General features: G+C 47.1%; 1 protein-coding gene across 4 annotated transcripts in view; it reads left to right on the top strand.

The window, feature by feature from the left end:
- scn5lab (sodium channel, voltage gated, type V-like, alpha b) overlaps positions 1–16,952 on the top strand; it is a 480,040-nt gene that overhangs the window by 336,101 nt on the left and 126,987 nt on the right. For all 4 annotated transcript variants that reach the window (XM_072254130.1, XM_072254129.1, XM_072254125.1 and 1 more), the window contains exon 18: positions 3,690–4,142. In XM_072254130.1, the coding sequence (XP_072110231.1) occupies positions 3,690–4,142 (453 nt within the window). The remainder of the gene's footprint in view (positions 1–3,689; positions 4,143–16,952) is intronic.

Below are 16,952 nucleotides of genomic sequence, written 5' to 3'. Positions count from 1 at the left end.
ATTCTCTTCCTGTGCTTGTGTCTGCCTAGATGCCTCTTCTGTGCTCCTGTTCCTACTTCTACCATCTCCCCTCAGTGCATTTCTGGCATCTGCCACTCTCGGTGTAAAAAAAATCTGTTAAACTTTTCCCCTCTCATCATAGAGCTATGCACTCTACTATTTCCACTGTAAAGATATCAAATACATCTTATAATTTTATTTACTACCATTAGGAAGTATATAAAATTATGAAGCATTTGACATTTCCTTCTCCTCTGATGCTGCAGAGATATCAATCCCAATTGTCCAATCTCTCCTCATAGCTAACACAGTTAAATCCAAGCAACAAATTGATAAACCTTTTCTACACCCACCATAGTGTGACAACCAGAACTACATACAATACTCCAAATATGGCCTAACCAAAGTTTTATACACTTGCAATCGACTTCCTGACTTTTATTCTCAAAGCCCTGACCAATAAAGTCAAGTATGCAATATCCTTCTTTACCACCTTATCTAATTGTCTTGTTATCTTCAGGGAGCCATGGCTTGAATCATATAAAATCTGAACATATTGGAGTAGAGATATACCAGGCTAGAACTGAGGAACGTTTCAAAACACTTTTTTAATTTGGCCTACTTATACAATTACTTAATACCTGTTGATGTTGATTATATTTATATAAATTGGTATATTTGATTACATTTTATTCTGTATAATGTTAGTCTTTTCTAATGATTTTTTAATTTTGACTCTATTTTTATGACAATGTTGATTTACCTTTACAATCTATGTAAAGCACTTTGAATGTATGATAAATAGTTATTATTATAATTATTAAAATTTTAGAAGAGATTCGGCCGACACTGGAAATCTTGAGAAACACACACAAAGTGCTGGAGGATCTCAGCAGGTCAGGCCGCATCTATGGAGGAGAGACCAAGATGCCCATCTAAGGCAATCCCATTTGCCCAAATTTGCTCCATAAAGCTTTCCTATCCATGTACCTCTCCAAGTGACTTAGAAATGTTGTTACTGTACGTACATGCCTTGATGACTTCCTCTGGCAGCTCCTCCCACAAATGTTCCACCCCTTTTGGTTCTTTTTTCAGTCTTTGACCTCTCACCTTAAACCTATACCCTCTATGAACCCCTGAACCTGGGAAAGGGCGAAACACACACGCGCGCGCACACACACGCACGCACGCACGCACACGCACACGCACACACACAACACGCGCACACACGCACACACACACAACACGCGCACACACGCACACACACACACCACGCGCACACACGCACACACGCACACATGCACACACACACACACACACACACACACACGCGCGCACACACGCACGCACACACACACACACACGCACACATGCACACACACAAAAGGAACTCAGCAGGTCAGGCAGCATATATGGAGGGGGATAAACTGTCGACATTTCGGTCCACGACCCTTCATCCGGACTGGAATCTTCCCCCTTCCGGTGCTGCGTTAGTTAAGGTGTGACATGCAATAGAAAAAGCATCATTCAACAATAACCCACACAGAATGCTGGGGGAGCTCAGCGGGGAGGCAGAATAAACAGGTGACATTTCGCATGCTGAAGGGTCACAGCCTGAAATGTCTGTTTATTTTTCTCCATAGATGCTGCCTGACCTGCCGAGTTCCTCCAACATTTCCCTTACTGTAGGAACCTTTTTCCTTGGCATGTTTCTGTAGCTATGGTTACAGCCGAACGGTGCAAGTGGCCTAAAAGGCAATTCTCTGAGATCCTGATGTTCAGCTGGTCGACTGAGCCTTTCTTGGGAATGTCAGTTCCTCCTCACTGATTCCCCCTGTCCCCATCTCCGTTGCGGGTCACCACACATTACAGATCTAACGACAGAGCCGTTAATGATGGTCGGCTTCCTGACGGAATTGAAAGTGCTCGATGTGTCACGGGGCTGGGGACGCAGACACCAACAGCCAATCAGCAGGCAGGGACTGAGCGCCCATAACGGAATGATAAATGTGTCATCGTTAATGCAGTCACACGGCCCGGCTGGTCAGAGGTTGAAAATCTAATTGAGGTGGCAGGTATTTGTACTTTTATGCAATATTTTACCAAATAACTGTGGGGGAATGAGGTAACAGCGGCCAATGCTTTGCCCAAGTCCCCAACCTCCATCACCCCACTGACTGGAAAGCAGTCGATTTGTAATTGGTTTACCTCCATTACCCTGCTGAGAACCCACTGTAACCTGTGTTTCAACTGCTGTTCTCATGGAATAGTCAATATAGCGCAGAACCTTGACATTTGGTCCCCTGAGTCCATAATGGCTATCAGAAATAGTTGGGCCGAAGGGCCTACTTCTGTGTGGTACAACTTTCTGACTATGGCTTATCATGTTTAAAGCAATTGACTCGCACCAATTTTTGTAGGTGACCCATAGAAATCCTGGCGTGTCACTGCTTGGCAGGGCAGCTGCTCTGCCTGTGACTGCACAGAATTGCAGAGAGTTGTACAGGCCACTCAGCAAATCACAGAAATCAGTCATTCTCTGCAGACTACGTCTATACTTCTTGCTGTCTCAGTAAAGCAGCCAGCCCAATCAAAGACCCTACTCACCCCAGACGATGTCTCCACTGTCCCCCTCAGATACAAAGCACATAACCCCAGGGTTCTATCCCACCAGTATAGGACTACTTGAATGGACATGTCAAATGACAAGATGGACTCCTGACCTCGTCATGGCCTCACACCTTATTGTCTGCCTGCACCGCTCTCTTTGTGTAACTGTAACACTTTATTCTGTGTCCTGTTTTTGACTCTCCTTTGCATTTATTTTAGTTATTGAGATACAGTGCGAAACAGGCCCCTCTGGCTCTTCGAGCTGGGTCACCCAGCAACCACAGAGTTAACCCTAGCCTAATCACAAGACAATTTACAATGGCCAATTCATCTACCAATTGGTATGTCTTTGGACTGTGGGAGGAAACTAAGATTTTCACTGTACTTCAGTACATTTGACAGTAATAAACCGATTACCAGGAATGGTTGGGGGAGGGGGCTTCTTGTTGTTTTGTTACTTGTAGCGGTCTGTTGCGTTGCTTTCTGTGTTCATGCTAGGATGTGTGGAGACATTTGCGGGCTGCCCCCTGCACACCCTTGATTGTGTTGGTTGTTAACGCAAACGTTGCATTTCACGGTATGTTTCGATGTACACGTGACAAGTGAATCTGAATCCGCCCATTCCCTCTTTGTCACCAGTTGCTGCTGTCGAGGGGAGGGGCCAGTAATTTGTTCCCGATTGGCTAAGTTGACACATATTTAACCAATAAAAAGTAGGCAGGGTCAGGTAGAGTGGCCATTGTGGGAGTCCTGGAGGGGGGAGCTGAGGCTCTGCCAACAGAGGCTTCAGCAAGTGTGTACCACTGAGCAGCAGATAGGGATCAGATCTTCTCCATAGGTGCTGCCTGACCCGCTCAGTTCCACCAGCATTTTGTGTTTGCTCCTCTGGATTTCCAGCATCTGCAGAATCTCTCGTATTCATGATTTTTTTTTTACCTTTGATGGTGTCGATAAAGTGGCAGAACGGGGGAGGAGGAGGATTTGGGGAGATTAAGTTTAGCTTTCCGTGTCACTGGTGTTTTTTTGCTGTACATGTGACAAATAAATAATCTTGACTCTTGAATCTGACATTCGTCCAGGTACTGAACCTCTTCCTGGCTCTGCTCCTGAGCTCATTCAGTGCAGACAACCTGAGTTCTCCGGATGAGGATGGTGAGATGAACAACATTCAGATGGCCGTTGCCAGGATCCACCGGGGCAGCCGCTTTGTCCGGGACGCCATCGTGAAGTCCTTCCAGAACCTGCGCAAGAGCTCGGACCCCGCCACGGAAGGGAAGACCATGATGGAGCTGCCGGCCTACGTCATCAACCATGCCGGCAGTGAGAAGATGAAGGAGGCCGAGCACAGGGACGGCAACGGCACGGCCGGCGGAGTTGGGAATAACGGCACCACGGTGGGCAACAGGAGTGAGGACTTGGCGGCCGAGACCCGGCTGAGTGAGTGCGTCCCCATCGCCGTGATCGAGCCCGAGCTGGACACCTGTGAAGACGAGGAACAGAGCACCTTCACCGAGGTAGCTGTCGGCGGGCAGGTAAGGACAAGGCTGTTACTGTCCTGAACCTCACCGATTCCTTCCAACCCATGGGTTGTAACGTGGGTTCCTGTGTTACAAAGGGGCACTTACAGGATGCAGAGCGGACTGAGAAGTGGCAGATGAGTTCAAACCAGGAAAGTAAGTGATTCACTTTGGAAGGTCAAACTTGAAGGCAGAGCACAGGGTCAATGGCAGCATTCTTAGCAGTGTGAGGAAACAGAGAGACCTTGGGGTCCAAGTCCCACAGAGTTGCTGCACAAGATGAGAGAAGGCATATGGAGTATTGGCCTTCATTAGTCGGGGGATTGAGTTCAAGAGCCGTGAGGTAATGTTGCAGCTCTATCAACCCTGGTTAGACCCCACTTGGCATATTGTATTCAGCTCTGGTCACCTCATTATAGGAAGGATGTGGAAGCTTTAGAGAGGGTGCAGAGGAGATTTACCGGGATGTTGCCTAGATTAGAGAGCGTGTCGTATGGGGATAGGTTGAGTGAGCTAGAGTTTTAGAGCAAAGGAGGATGAGAGGTGACGATAGAGGTGTGTAAGATGATGAGGCCTAGATAGAGTGGTTAGCCAGAGACTTTTTCCCAGAGTGGCAGTGACTAATATGAGAAAACTTACTTCTTAGGTGATTGGAGAAAAATATAGGCTACATGTCAGAGGTTTGTTCACACAGAGAGTGGTAAGTGTGTGGAACACCCCACCAAGGGTGGTGATAAAGACAGATTCATGAGGGAAATTTAAGAGACTCTAAGGAACCTGGATGAAAGAAAAATGGAGGGAAGAGTGAGGTTGATCTTGGAGTAGGTTAAAGGGTCAGCACAGCAGTGTGGGCTGAAGGGTCTGTATTGTGCTGTAATGTTCTATGTTCATGCTTTGGGTAGGAGGAGGTGTCGTAGACTGACTGTTTCTCCGGGTTAGGGAGAGGCCTGGAATGGTTACCTCACTATACATTCCTTCTTTCTCAAGGGATGTGGCTATTGCCTTTATCGTCCAATGCCAATTGCCAACTGATAGCCACCCATCCTGGCAGATCTTGAGCCACAAATTGGCCAGGCTGGTATTGCTGGTGCTTTCCCTTCCCTGATAACAGTGAAGCTGACAGATTTTTATGTCAATCCCACACTTCCATGAAGTCCACTCCTAGGACTCTCATTTTCAAGTCCAAGTTTACTCAGCTGCTTGAATTTAACACCCCTACATGACAGAGTGAGATTGCAGCTCTGGTCTCTGGCGTCAACGGTTCAGTAACATTCAGTGAAGCTCCTAGATGTGTACTTGCGGCTAGGTTCCTACAATTGGTGAAGACTGTGATGTTGCTTCTGCATTGATGTCTAGAGCAGGGGTTCTTAGTCTTTTTTATAATGGACCCCTTTGGCAGTCTGGTGAAGCCTATGGACCCCTTCGCAGAATAACGTATTTAAATATATAAAATAAACAGGATTACACAAGAAACCAGCTATATTGGAATACAGTATCAAGGTATTAAAAAGCAAATTTCTGATATAGTAATATATATGCTTCTTTATTAGCACATTAGATAACATTATTAACACGTTAAGTAGTGATGAGTGTGCTGCAAACAATGACAGAGGCCAAGCCTGTATGTATATTTAAGGCAGAGGTTGATACATTCTTGATTAGACTGGGCATGAAGGGTTACCGGGAGAAGGAAGGAGACTGGGGCTGAGAGGAAAATTGGATGAAATGGCCGACTCGATGGAGCAAATGGCACAGTTCCGTTCCTATATCTTATGGTCTTATGGATATTTTGAGATATTTGTGACAACTGTAATTTGATATGAAAATATCTGCGATTTCTTTTGGTGACAAAGTCACGGGTACTGCTAATACTACTGTGGTTTGCTACCTGTTTGTAATGGAAGGAAGTGCTAAATTTCAGTTCGAGGTTAGTGAAGATAAAGCTGTAAATGTTTTCCCATCCAAGTTCACGGCCCCCCTGGAATCTATATATAGATCCCTACGGTTTTGACCCCTGGTCTAGAACATGAGTTCAAATCCTACATGGCGTATGAGTTAATTAAAGAAGTTTTCAGAGCATTTAACGGTGATGAAGAGATGAGGAACAAGAACAGGTCTCAACCAAACAACCCACATCAACTTTGCAATTGACTAAGATAGTCACAGAGTTGTATTGTTACACAACACAGAAGTAAGCCCTTAGGTCCTAATTGCCTGTCCCGACATGAGCCATTTGCCTGGGTTTGGCCCAGATATTAAACTAAAGATTAACGATTATCTGTATTTGTCACTGTACATCGAAAAACAAAACGTACATCATTGGAGTAAACAACCAACACAGTCTGGGGATAGCCCACAGATGTCACCCACAATTTACTAAACCTAACCCGTGCGGCTTTGGACTGTGGGAGGAAACTGGAGTATCCGGAGGAAACCCACACAGTCACGGAGAGAACATGGAAAAGTCTGTCCAGACCTTTCCTTGCCATGTAACTGTCCAAATGCCTTTACAACATTGTAACTGTACCCACCTCTAGCACTTGCTCCGGCTGCCCATAGCACCTACACACCACCCCCTGTGTGAAACGGTCGCAATTGCATCTTGCACCTTTCACCTTACATCTATGCCTTCTGATCGTAGACTCTCCTGCCCTGTGGGAGAGATCCAACTTATCTATCTCTCAGTGATTTTAGAAACAGCATGAGTTCACCCTTCAACCTTCTATTCCACAGAAAAAAACAGTCCCAGCTTATCCAGTCTCTTCTAACTCAAGCCCTCCAGTGCCAGTAACATCCTTATGAATCTTTCTGTGGTTCATTTTTTATTGTCAAAGGATGCATGTATAATACAACTCTGATATTTGTCTACTCTAGGTAGCCAAACTCTGATTTTAAACCCCACTGCCTGGCAGCCGTACCTACCCATGGGAAAGGCTTCAGGAGTAAACCCCGAGGAAGAAATGTGGAGCCAGGGTCCCTGAGACAGTTTGATGTTGTTTACAGCTTCACTCTGGCAACCTCTGTGACAGCATTGGTGCCAAGCTGCATCAGTGTTTGCCTTTCCCTTGGACTACACCAGTGATGTGGAGAGAGGGAACCCACTGCATGGGAAGCAGCCGGTTCTTCAAATCTTCCCGCCCAGGCTTGACCCCCAGCCTATTCCAGAACAGCTGTCCATCTTAGTCAGAAATAAAACAGGGAAGTGTGGAACTTAAAGTCCACCAGAGGCGCAACCCCTGATCCCCTGGGATCGACAGCTGCCTACCAGATAGCCATTAAATACAGAAAGATCATGGGTGTTGGTGAAAGAAAAGACATGAACTCCCCTTCCAATCGGCATGAAAAAGAAAAGAAACAAAACTTGCAGATCCCAAAGTCCCCGCTCGCCCGTAGCAAAAAACAGTCACCACAACAATCAACGATCCTCTACACATACCAATCCCCGACCCCCTCACTCGCACCCTTTCCAGATTACCGAGACCCTCCCGAGAGCCGGACGACCAGAACTGCAGACCGTGCTCCAAGTCTGGCCTGGCCAAGTATTTTATAGGACTTGAAACATGATGTCTCACCCCTCGTTCCTCGATGTCTGACTGACGATGGTCGGTGTGCCGAACATCTTTGTCACCACTCCGTCTAGGTATGCCTCCAGGTGCAGGGAGCGATGGCCCCTGCTACTTACTATGCAAATCAGTCGTGACTGATCTATCTAATTCTCTTGTTCATTCTACTCGATTTCTCTGTTATTGAAACTACCGGATTGGGATGGCAAGTTAGTGTAACGGTTCGCTTAGTGCTAATATGGTGCCAGTGACCCGGGTTCGATTCCTGCCACTGCCGCTGTCTCTAGGAGCTTATGCATTCTCCCCGTGGCTGAATGGGATTCTTCCAGGTCTCCTGCTTCCTCCCACAGTCCAAAGACATACCCGTTAGAAGGTTAACTGGTCACATGGGTGCATTTGGGCGAGCATGAACTCTTTGGACAGGACGGGCTGCGTCTGTAGATGAAAGTAAATGAAAGGAAACTCAGTGGCTTGACAAATACTGTGAGGAAGGAGTTCTGCCATTGTTGTCCACTCTGGGCTCTACGGAAGGGCCTGACGAGGCAGCGGCCAGAAAGGCAGGACATCAAAGGCAGTGGGAATGGACAGCCAATGCTGGTCACAGCCTGAATATAAATGGACAATGAGGCAGCAGCTCTTCCGATCCTACCTGCTGTGGCTCCGAGCCCGCTCACGTGGCTGACTCCTCTGTTTGCATACATCTGACTAAGATGGACAGCTGTTCTGGAATAGGCTGGTAGTCAGATAATCTGGGAGAATTAATGGTGACTAAGCACATGAGAAGGGAGAGCAGGAGTTTGTAGATTAGCCCCTCAAAGCTCTCCTTCAGTGAGCTTGCAGGTGGTCTGATCCATTTTGACACCCAACCCTCGAGCAAACACAACGGGCAACAATGTTTGGCCCAGATCCTGAAGGATGAAAAAAGCAACAGTGTATTCCCGAGGTAAAGCTGCTTGAAATGAAGGGTGTTGGAATTGGTTTAGTGTTGTGACATGTACTGATCATATTAGATTGTTGATTAGTAAGAGCATCAGAGGTTATGGGGAGAAGGCAAGGGAATGGGGTTGTGAAGGTTGTGATGGAATGGCGCAGCAGACTTGATGGGCTGAATGGCCTAACTCTGCTCCTCTGTCTTATGTACCGAGACACAGTGAAGAGCTTGTCCTACATACTGTTTATGCACGTCAAATCATTACACAGTGCATTGAAGTAGAAGGCAAAACGATAACAAAGTGTAACAGCTACAGAGAGAGGGCAGTGCAGGTAGACAAGAAAGTGCAAGATCATAAGCAGGTAGATTGCGAGGTCAAGAGCCCATCTTGTCATACTAGGGAACTATTTACAGCTAGTACGAGGTGGCATAATTTTAAGGTGATTGAAGAAAAGTTTGGGGGGAATGTGAGAGAATTTTTTTTTACACAGAATGGTGGGTGTGTGCAATGAGCTGCCAGGACAGATGATGGAGGCAGATACATTAGGAACACATAAGAGACTCTTAGATAAGACATGGATGAAAGAAAGATGAAGAGCTATGTGGCAGGGAAAAGCTAGTTTGATCTAGGGTAAAGGGTTAGCACAACATTGTGGGCTGAAGGGCCTGTACTGCGCTGTACAGTATAGCTGTTAGCATAATGTTTTACAGTGCCGTCAATCGTAGTTCTGTTCCCATCACTGTCTGTATGTTCATCCCATAGCCATCTGGGTTTCACCCAGAAGCTTGGGTTGCCTCCCACATTATAAAAATGGGTTAGAGTTAGTGAACTGTGGGCATATTATGTTAACGCTGGAAGCGCGGCAACAGTCACGGGCTGCCCCAGCGCAGCCATGGACTGCGTTGGACGTCGACACAAACGAATCATTTCACCAATGTGCAAAGTCAAAGTCAAGCTAAAATTCATTTTCTTGTAGCCATTTACAGAAAAATAAAGAAATGCAAAGGAATTTATGAAAAACTACACATAAGAAATTTTGACAAACAACTAGCAGATACATGTGACAAAGCTAATACGAACAGTAGTAGTCCTATAAATGAGCGCCACGGTGCTGTAGTGGTTCATGCAATGTGAGTACAGCTCAGCCTGTTGGAGTTCAGAGTTCAATCCTGGCATCCTCTGTGTGTCCTCCCCATGGGATGCATAAGTTTTCCCCGGGCGTTCTGGTTTTCCCCCACAGGCAAACGGCAGGTTAATAGTTCATTGGAAACTGTCCCCTGATTAAAGGTTCAGTTCAGGTTGTCGTGGGTTTGCTTGGGCAGTGCTGTTCGAAGGGCCTACTCTGAGGTGTCACTAAATTAAAAAACAACAGGGAGAATCTGTCCTTGAACCTGATGGCATGTGATTTCAAATTATTTCTCAGCTGCACCTCTGGATGTATTGGGGTCCCCAAAAGATGAAAGACCATATGTTTAAAAAAAAATGCTTTAGATCTATCCAAGTATCCGAAAGTTGTCTCTCCTGGTCTGGTATTCCCTCCGATCTGTTTCACATCCGGAGAGCGCGAGGGGGGACCTGTCTCCTGGTCGGCTGACTGACTTGCAACTGCCAAGCAGGCTGTTGATTGAAGGGCAATTAGCTTGGAAGGCAGTGCCTTTGTAGCCAGCCAGGCGAATGCTTGCGCACCTCGGGGGCATCACGGAGCCATGCAGCTGTGCTTTCACCCTGACAGCGGCAGAATGTGAGGTGACCCGGCAGGTCATCAAAGCGTTGGTGAGAGTGGAGACTCGTTTATAGACTGAGATTAACGTGAAGCTCCTACGCCATTAGAAGGAGGGGTCACCGCATCCTTTCTAACAGATTGTACTGTGACTGCTCGAGTCGAGTACGGTGCTCTCCCAGCGGGCTGCAGAGTGGATTTCCTCACTGGGGAGTTCCTGTGCGTGATTTCGTTTAACATGGGGAGGCTGACGCTTGGGAGGCTTCCACACTGTCCTTGACAGATCGGGGTCAGGGTCCAGTGGCATGACATGGAAGACGACTGAGGTCCCCTCACTGGTGCGGCCTTCCCCTGTCGTGATGTGTTATCACCTTCCACCAGCTCCAGCTCCACTGCTGAGGGCTTGGTCGGATCGCCCGTGGTGTGGAATCTGCCCCTTGACCTTATCACCAGGGGTGACCCTATCAGGCGCTAAGCTCCGGCCGGCATTGCTCCTGGGATCTTAGGAACTCTCGAGCCCCTCCACCACAGCAAGGTGATGGTCCTCAGAGGAGGCTTACTGAACAGTCCTCACAATCAGAATCGGATTCCATATCCCCGGCATTGTCGTGACACTTATTAACTTTGCAGCAGCAGTACAATGCAATACATGATAAATAAACAAAAGAAAACTGAATATATTATAGTATATTAATATATAGGTATATTAAAGAGATAAATTAAGATAAGTAGTGCAAAAAACCCCAGAAATTTTTTTTAAATGGTATTGAGTTAGCGTTCAAGCACAAACAAGAGAAAATCTGCAGATGCTGGACATCCAGACAACGCACACAAAATGCTGGAGGAACTCAGCAGGCCAGGCAGCATCTATGGAAAAGAGTAAACAGTCCTGATGAAGGGTCGTGGTCCAGAATGTCGACTGTTTACTCTTTTCCACAGATGCTGTCTGACCTGCTGAATTCCTCCAGCATTTTGTGTGTATTGAGATAGTGTTCATAGGTTCAATGTCCATTTAGGAATCAGATGGCAGAGGGGAAGAAGCTGTTCCTGAATCGCTGAGTGTGTGCCTTCAGGCTTCTGTATCTCCTACCTGATGGTAACAGTGAGAAAAGGGCATGCCCTGGGTGCTGGGGGGTCCTTGATGATGGAAGCCGCTTTTCTGACTCCTGGTTTCAATTTGAAAATTGGCAAAAGTGCATGCATCGTCAATTCTAATGGGTTTATCCGGTGAGTAGGATGGTTCCCCTGATCAAAGGTGAGCAGCGTGGATTGGGGGAGGCTGGAGGTGTGTTCCCAAGAGAGAGATGCGAAGCATCGTTTCAGATTCAGATTCATTTATTTATCACATGTACTCCGAAATGTACCCTGGAATGCAGTAACAACCGATGCAGCCTCAGGATGTGTCGGGGGCAGCCCAGTGTCATCACACATTCTCGCGGCAACATAACGTACCCACAATGCTCATCTGAACAACAGCAGTCAAACACGCGCCTTTTCATACACAACACACACGCCTTTCTACACACAACACACACACTCACAGACACACACACACACACACACACACACTTCTTCGGTTGTCCATCGAAATCCGATGGTGATGTCCACTCCTTTAACGGTGAGATCTTTGATGACTATACTGTCCTATCCTGGTCCCACAAGCTCTATTGCAGCTGGGGCTCTATGTGGTAGTGGTGGCAACCATGGCTGCATTTCTCCTGGCTCTCTTCTGCTGTCTTCTGGTTGTTCTTTCCATCTCCAGAGTACGAACCCCATCCCTACACAGCTGTCACCGAGTAGTATGGTCATCAGCAATATCCTCCAGGTCCTCGGGTCTGATCTTGCACTTCCTTAAAACATTCTTCATCTGATCCTTATAGCGCTTCTTCAGCCCTCCAGCTGAGCGTCGACCATGATGTAGCTGGCTGTATAACATTCTGCGGGGTTGCCGACATGGGGGCATCCTTATCATGTGCCCCAGCCACTGCAGCTGACGCTGGGTGATCATGGCCTCAATACTCTTTACAAGTATTTCAGTGTGAGGCACCTGCTCATGCCAGGTAATTCCCGGGATGCGCTGGAGGCATCTTATGTGGAAGCGCTCCAAGGACTTGATGTGACGGCTGTGGGTTACCCAAGCTTCACAGCTATAAAGGAGGGTGGTGACACAGATCACTTGGTATACGGCGACCTTTGTGGAGGGACGAAGGCTCCTGTTCTGAAAGACTCTACACCGAAGTCTCCCAAAGGCAGCTGATGCCTGTTTAATGCGGCTCTGGATGTCGTTGTCATTGTCAGAGAGAATGCTCCCCAGATATTTGAAAGATGGCACTACTGACAGCTTTTCATCACCAACAGTGAAGGCAGGTAGACTCAAGGATCAAGGATTAAGTTTATTCGCCACATGCATTTACTTGTATTAGGAATTTGCTGTGGTGTGTTTGCGCTACATGCAACAAAACAACAACATTCAACAAAGAATAATGAATTAGGTTATGAGGAAACGCAGTCCTCTTTTATTGTCATTTAGTAATGCATGCATTAAGAAATGATATAATATTCCTCCGGTGTGAATATCACAAAAACACAGGACAGACCAAGACTGAAAAACTAACAAAAACCACATAATTATAACATATAGTTACAACAGTGCAACAATACCATAACTTGATGAAGAACAGGCCATGGCACAGTAAAAAAGTTCAAAGTCTCTTGAATGTCCCACATCTCACGCAGACGGGAGAAGGAAGACAACTCTCCCTGCCATGCCCGACCACAGTCCGACTCTGAGTCGTCTGAAAACTTCGAGCCTCCGATCAGCCCTCCGACACCGAGTACCGAGCACCATCTCTATCCAAACGATTCGACCTCAGCCTCGGTCGCCAGCAGCAGGCAAAACTGGGGATTTTGGGGCCTTCCCTCCGGAAGATTCCCGATCGCCTAGTAGCAGCAGCAGCGAACTGGCATTTCAGAAATTTCTCCAGATGTTCGTCTGTGCTCTCACGTCTGTCTCCATCAAATCAGAATTGTCCACGGCCCCTATTTAACAGATACGATATTTTCACCGGAGAGCTGCGCGTGCACGTTGCGCTGCCATCTTCTCCTCCCGCCGAGTACTTGCATGAAAATAAAGTACGGATATGGAATAAAATGTGCCTAGACACATTTGCTTACAACGTGTAAGCACGTTTGCATACCAACATGTGCTTACAATGTAAACAGTATGGTTTAAAGTGTTTATAATACAGTAACTGAGTTAATAGAGAGGGGTGGGGGTTAACTAGAATGGTAAATCAGATTAACTGCCTGGGGGAAGATGGCATCAAGTTTTTTTATTTTAATAACCCTATAGCGCTTTCCAGAAGGGAGCTTTTGTAAAAGGCAGTTTACAGGGTGGGTAGTGTCTCCAGTGATTTTTTTTTCCTGGACATATACAAATCCTGCAGTGATGATCGACTGCTCTCCTGAACCTGGGATGGGGGAGGAACAAGCCCTCCGGTCTTTGTTCTCGCAGGTCTTTGTTCATTGCGCTTGCTGGCCCGACATCAATCCACAGATGTCCTACGCCATGCCCACCCCCCAACTGCGTAGGCCGTGCAGGGCGAGCACGATCCGGAAAGAGAAAGGAGACAACGTTGAAGCTGGACACACTTGGGGGAACTGAGGGAGCCAGGGAAGACCAGAACGTATAGGAACAGAAGTAGACCATTCAGCCCATCGAGTCTACTCTGCCATTCCATCTTGGCTGATTTGCTATCCCTCTTAAGCCCATTCTCCTGCCTTCTCCCCGTAAGCATTGACACCCTGAATAATCAACAACCTATCAACCCCCACTTTAAAAATACCCAATGACTTTACTTCCACACCTGCCTGTGGCAATGAATTCCCTCTGGCTGAAGAATTTCCTAACGAGAAGGGAAGATTGAGGATGTTTGGAGCCCCGGGGGGCAGTGCAGTCCCTGCGTACATCCAGCAGGGCGGTATCAGTATTTTCTTGGGACTATGAGGCAGTTGGGGCTTGTGGGGCACTGGGTGGGGAAGTGGAGGCAAAGTCCCCACTTGCTGAACCATGACCTTTCTGAAAGGAGGAGCAGGCTCGAGGATGAGTGTCCACTCCCACTCCTGTTCCTCAGGTTCTTCTACCCCGTGAGGAAGGCCGTTTTACCCAGCAAGTGGCTGTCTGTGCTGTGGAACTCACTGAGTGAGGGGCAGCCAATGCTTTACTCGGTACTCACAAAGGGGAATCAGGTACGGTGCTACTCCGTAAGGCTGGCGGCAGAGGAAGTAATGGAGCTTCTCCTTCAGGGGCCAGTGGATTTGACGTGGGCCGAGTGGCCTCCTTTCCGATTGCATGATTTGATGATTCCGTGACAGACAGAGAGGGAGAGGTATCCAGGATGTGGATTCATTGTCCTGGCCTGGTTGGGTTTGTTCAGTGCCACACCGAACAGCAGCTGGGTAATTCAAGAACCGACAGGTGCTTTCAGCACGCTTGTTCACATGAATGGGAGCGGCAGCAGGTGAAACCCTGCAGGGTCGACAGGAAACAGCTCCTTCAGCGGAAAATCGCTTTCTTTCCACCTCTATGTTTTGCAGCAGTAAGCAGCTTTGGCGAGAGAGTTGTGGACACAGCTCAGCACACCATCTAATCAGTGACAGTAGATTTTATGTGTCAAGGAGCAAGAGCCACACATCTCTTCACTACAATTAATTAAAAAGAATGCAATAGGTCACAGGAAAGTTACTAAGCCAAGTTTGGCATGTTGAGGGCAAGATCCTTAACAGTGAGAGAGACCTTGGGATCCAAGTTCAGAGCTCCTTGAAAGTTCAATAAGGTGGTTAAGAAGGCTTACGGAACGCTGATGTTGTTTGGCGAGGCACTGAGGTCAAAAGTCAAGAGGTTGTGTTGCAACTTTATAAAACTCTGGTTAAGCCACATCTGGGGTATCGCAGACATTCTGGTCACCCCACTATAGGAAGAATCTCTTACTAACTCTTCCTTCAGTTAGTCCTGATGAAGGGTCTCGGCCTGAAACGTCGACTGTACCTCTTCCTAGAGATGCTGCCTGGCCTGCTGCGTTCACCAGCAACTTTGATGTGTGTTGCTTGAATTTCCAGCATCTGCAGAATTCCTGTTGTTATAGGAAGGATGTTGAGGCTTTGGAGAGGGTGCAGAAGGGGTTTACCAGGATGCTGCCTGGTTTAAAGGGCACGTGCTATCATGAGAGGCTGGATAAACTTGGGCTGTTTTCTCTGGAGCATCGGAGGCTGACGGGAGATCAGATAGAGGTTTATAACATCTGAGAGGCAGCGATAGAGTGGACAGGGAGTATCTCTTTCCCAGGGTTGAAATGTCATTCACCAGATGCAGGCGTTGAAGGTGAGAGGAGGTAGGTTCAAGAGGGATGTGAGTGGTAAGTTTTTTTCCCTCAGAGAGTGGTGGATGCCTGAATGTGCTGCCTGGTAGGGTGGTAGAGGTAAATAGATCAGAGGCTTTTCAGAGACGGTTTGATAGGCACATGGATGTAAGGAAGATGTAGAGATGTGAACATTGTGCAGGTAGGAGGGAAAAGCTCAAAGTAAAGTCAAAGTAAATTTTATTATCAGAGTACACATTTCACCACATACGGCCCTGAGGTTCATTTTCCTGTGGGCATTTGCGGCAGATCTGTGGAATGGTATCTATAGCAGGATCAATGAGAGATCAAGTAGATTGCAGAAGACAACAAGCTGTGAAAATGCAATAAATAACGAGAACATGAAATAACAAGATAAAGTCCTCAAAGTGAGAGTCCTCATTGGTTGTGGGTACATCTCAAGGGATTAGTGTTTGGGTGTTTTTGATTTGTTTTTTAGCCGGTTCAGCACAACACTGTGGGCCGAATGGCCTGTTCCTGTGTTGTACTGTCTATGTTCTGTGTTCTGTCACTGAAACCAGCCTCCCCTCTATGGAGTGTCTATAATTCTCACTGCCTCAGTAAAGCAGCCAGCATAATCAAAGACCCCACCCCTCCGGATATTCTGCCTTCTCCCTCCTCCCGTCAGGCAGCAGTTGTAAATGCTTGAAAGCACGTACCCATATCAGATCAGCTGGTTGAGTAGTGTCACAGCAACAGCCTTGTACTCAACGTCAGAAAGACCAAAGAATTGATTGTGAACTTCAGAAAGGAAACACACACCAGTCATCATCGAGGGATCAGAGGTGGAAAGTTCTGATCTCAAATTCCTGGGCGTCACCATCTCTGAGGATCTATCCCAGGCCCAACATATCAACACAGTTATAAAGAAGGCACGGCACTGGCTATATTTCATTAGGAGTTTGAGGAGACAAACCAAAGACACAAACAAATTTCTATAGATGTACCGTGGAGAGCATTCGAACTGGCTGCATCACTGTCCGGTATGGAGAGGGGCACAGGGTCAATGTAAGCTGCAGAAAGTTGTAAACTCAGCCAGTTCCATCATGGGCACCAGCCTCCCCGGCATCCAGGGCATCTTCAAGGAGCAGTGCCTCAAAAAGGTGGCATCTGTCATTAAGGACCCCTGTCACCCAGGACATGCCCTCTTCTCATTGCTACCATCAGGGAGGAGGTACAGGAGCCTGAAGGCA

The sequence above is a fragment of the Mobula birostris genome, chromosome 3 (assembly GCF_030028105.1).
Source record: "Mobula birostris isolate sMobBir1 chromosome 3, sMobBir1.hap1, whole genome shotgun sequence".
NCBI lineage: Eukaryota > Metazoa > Chordata > Chondrichthyes > Myliobatiformes > Myliobatidae > Mobula > Mobula birostris.
This window is presented reverse-complemented; position numbering and strand designations above follow the sequence as displayed.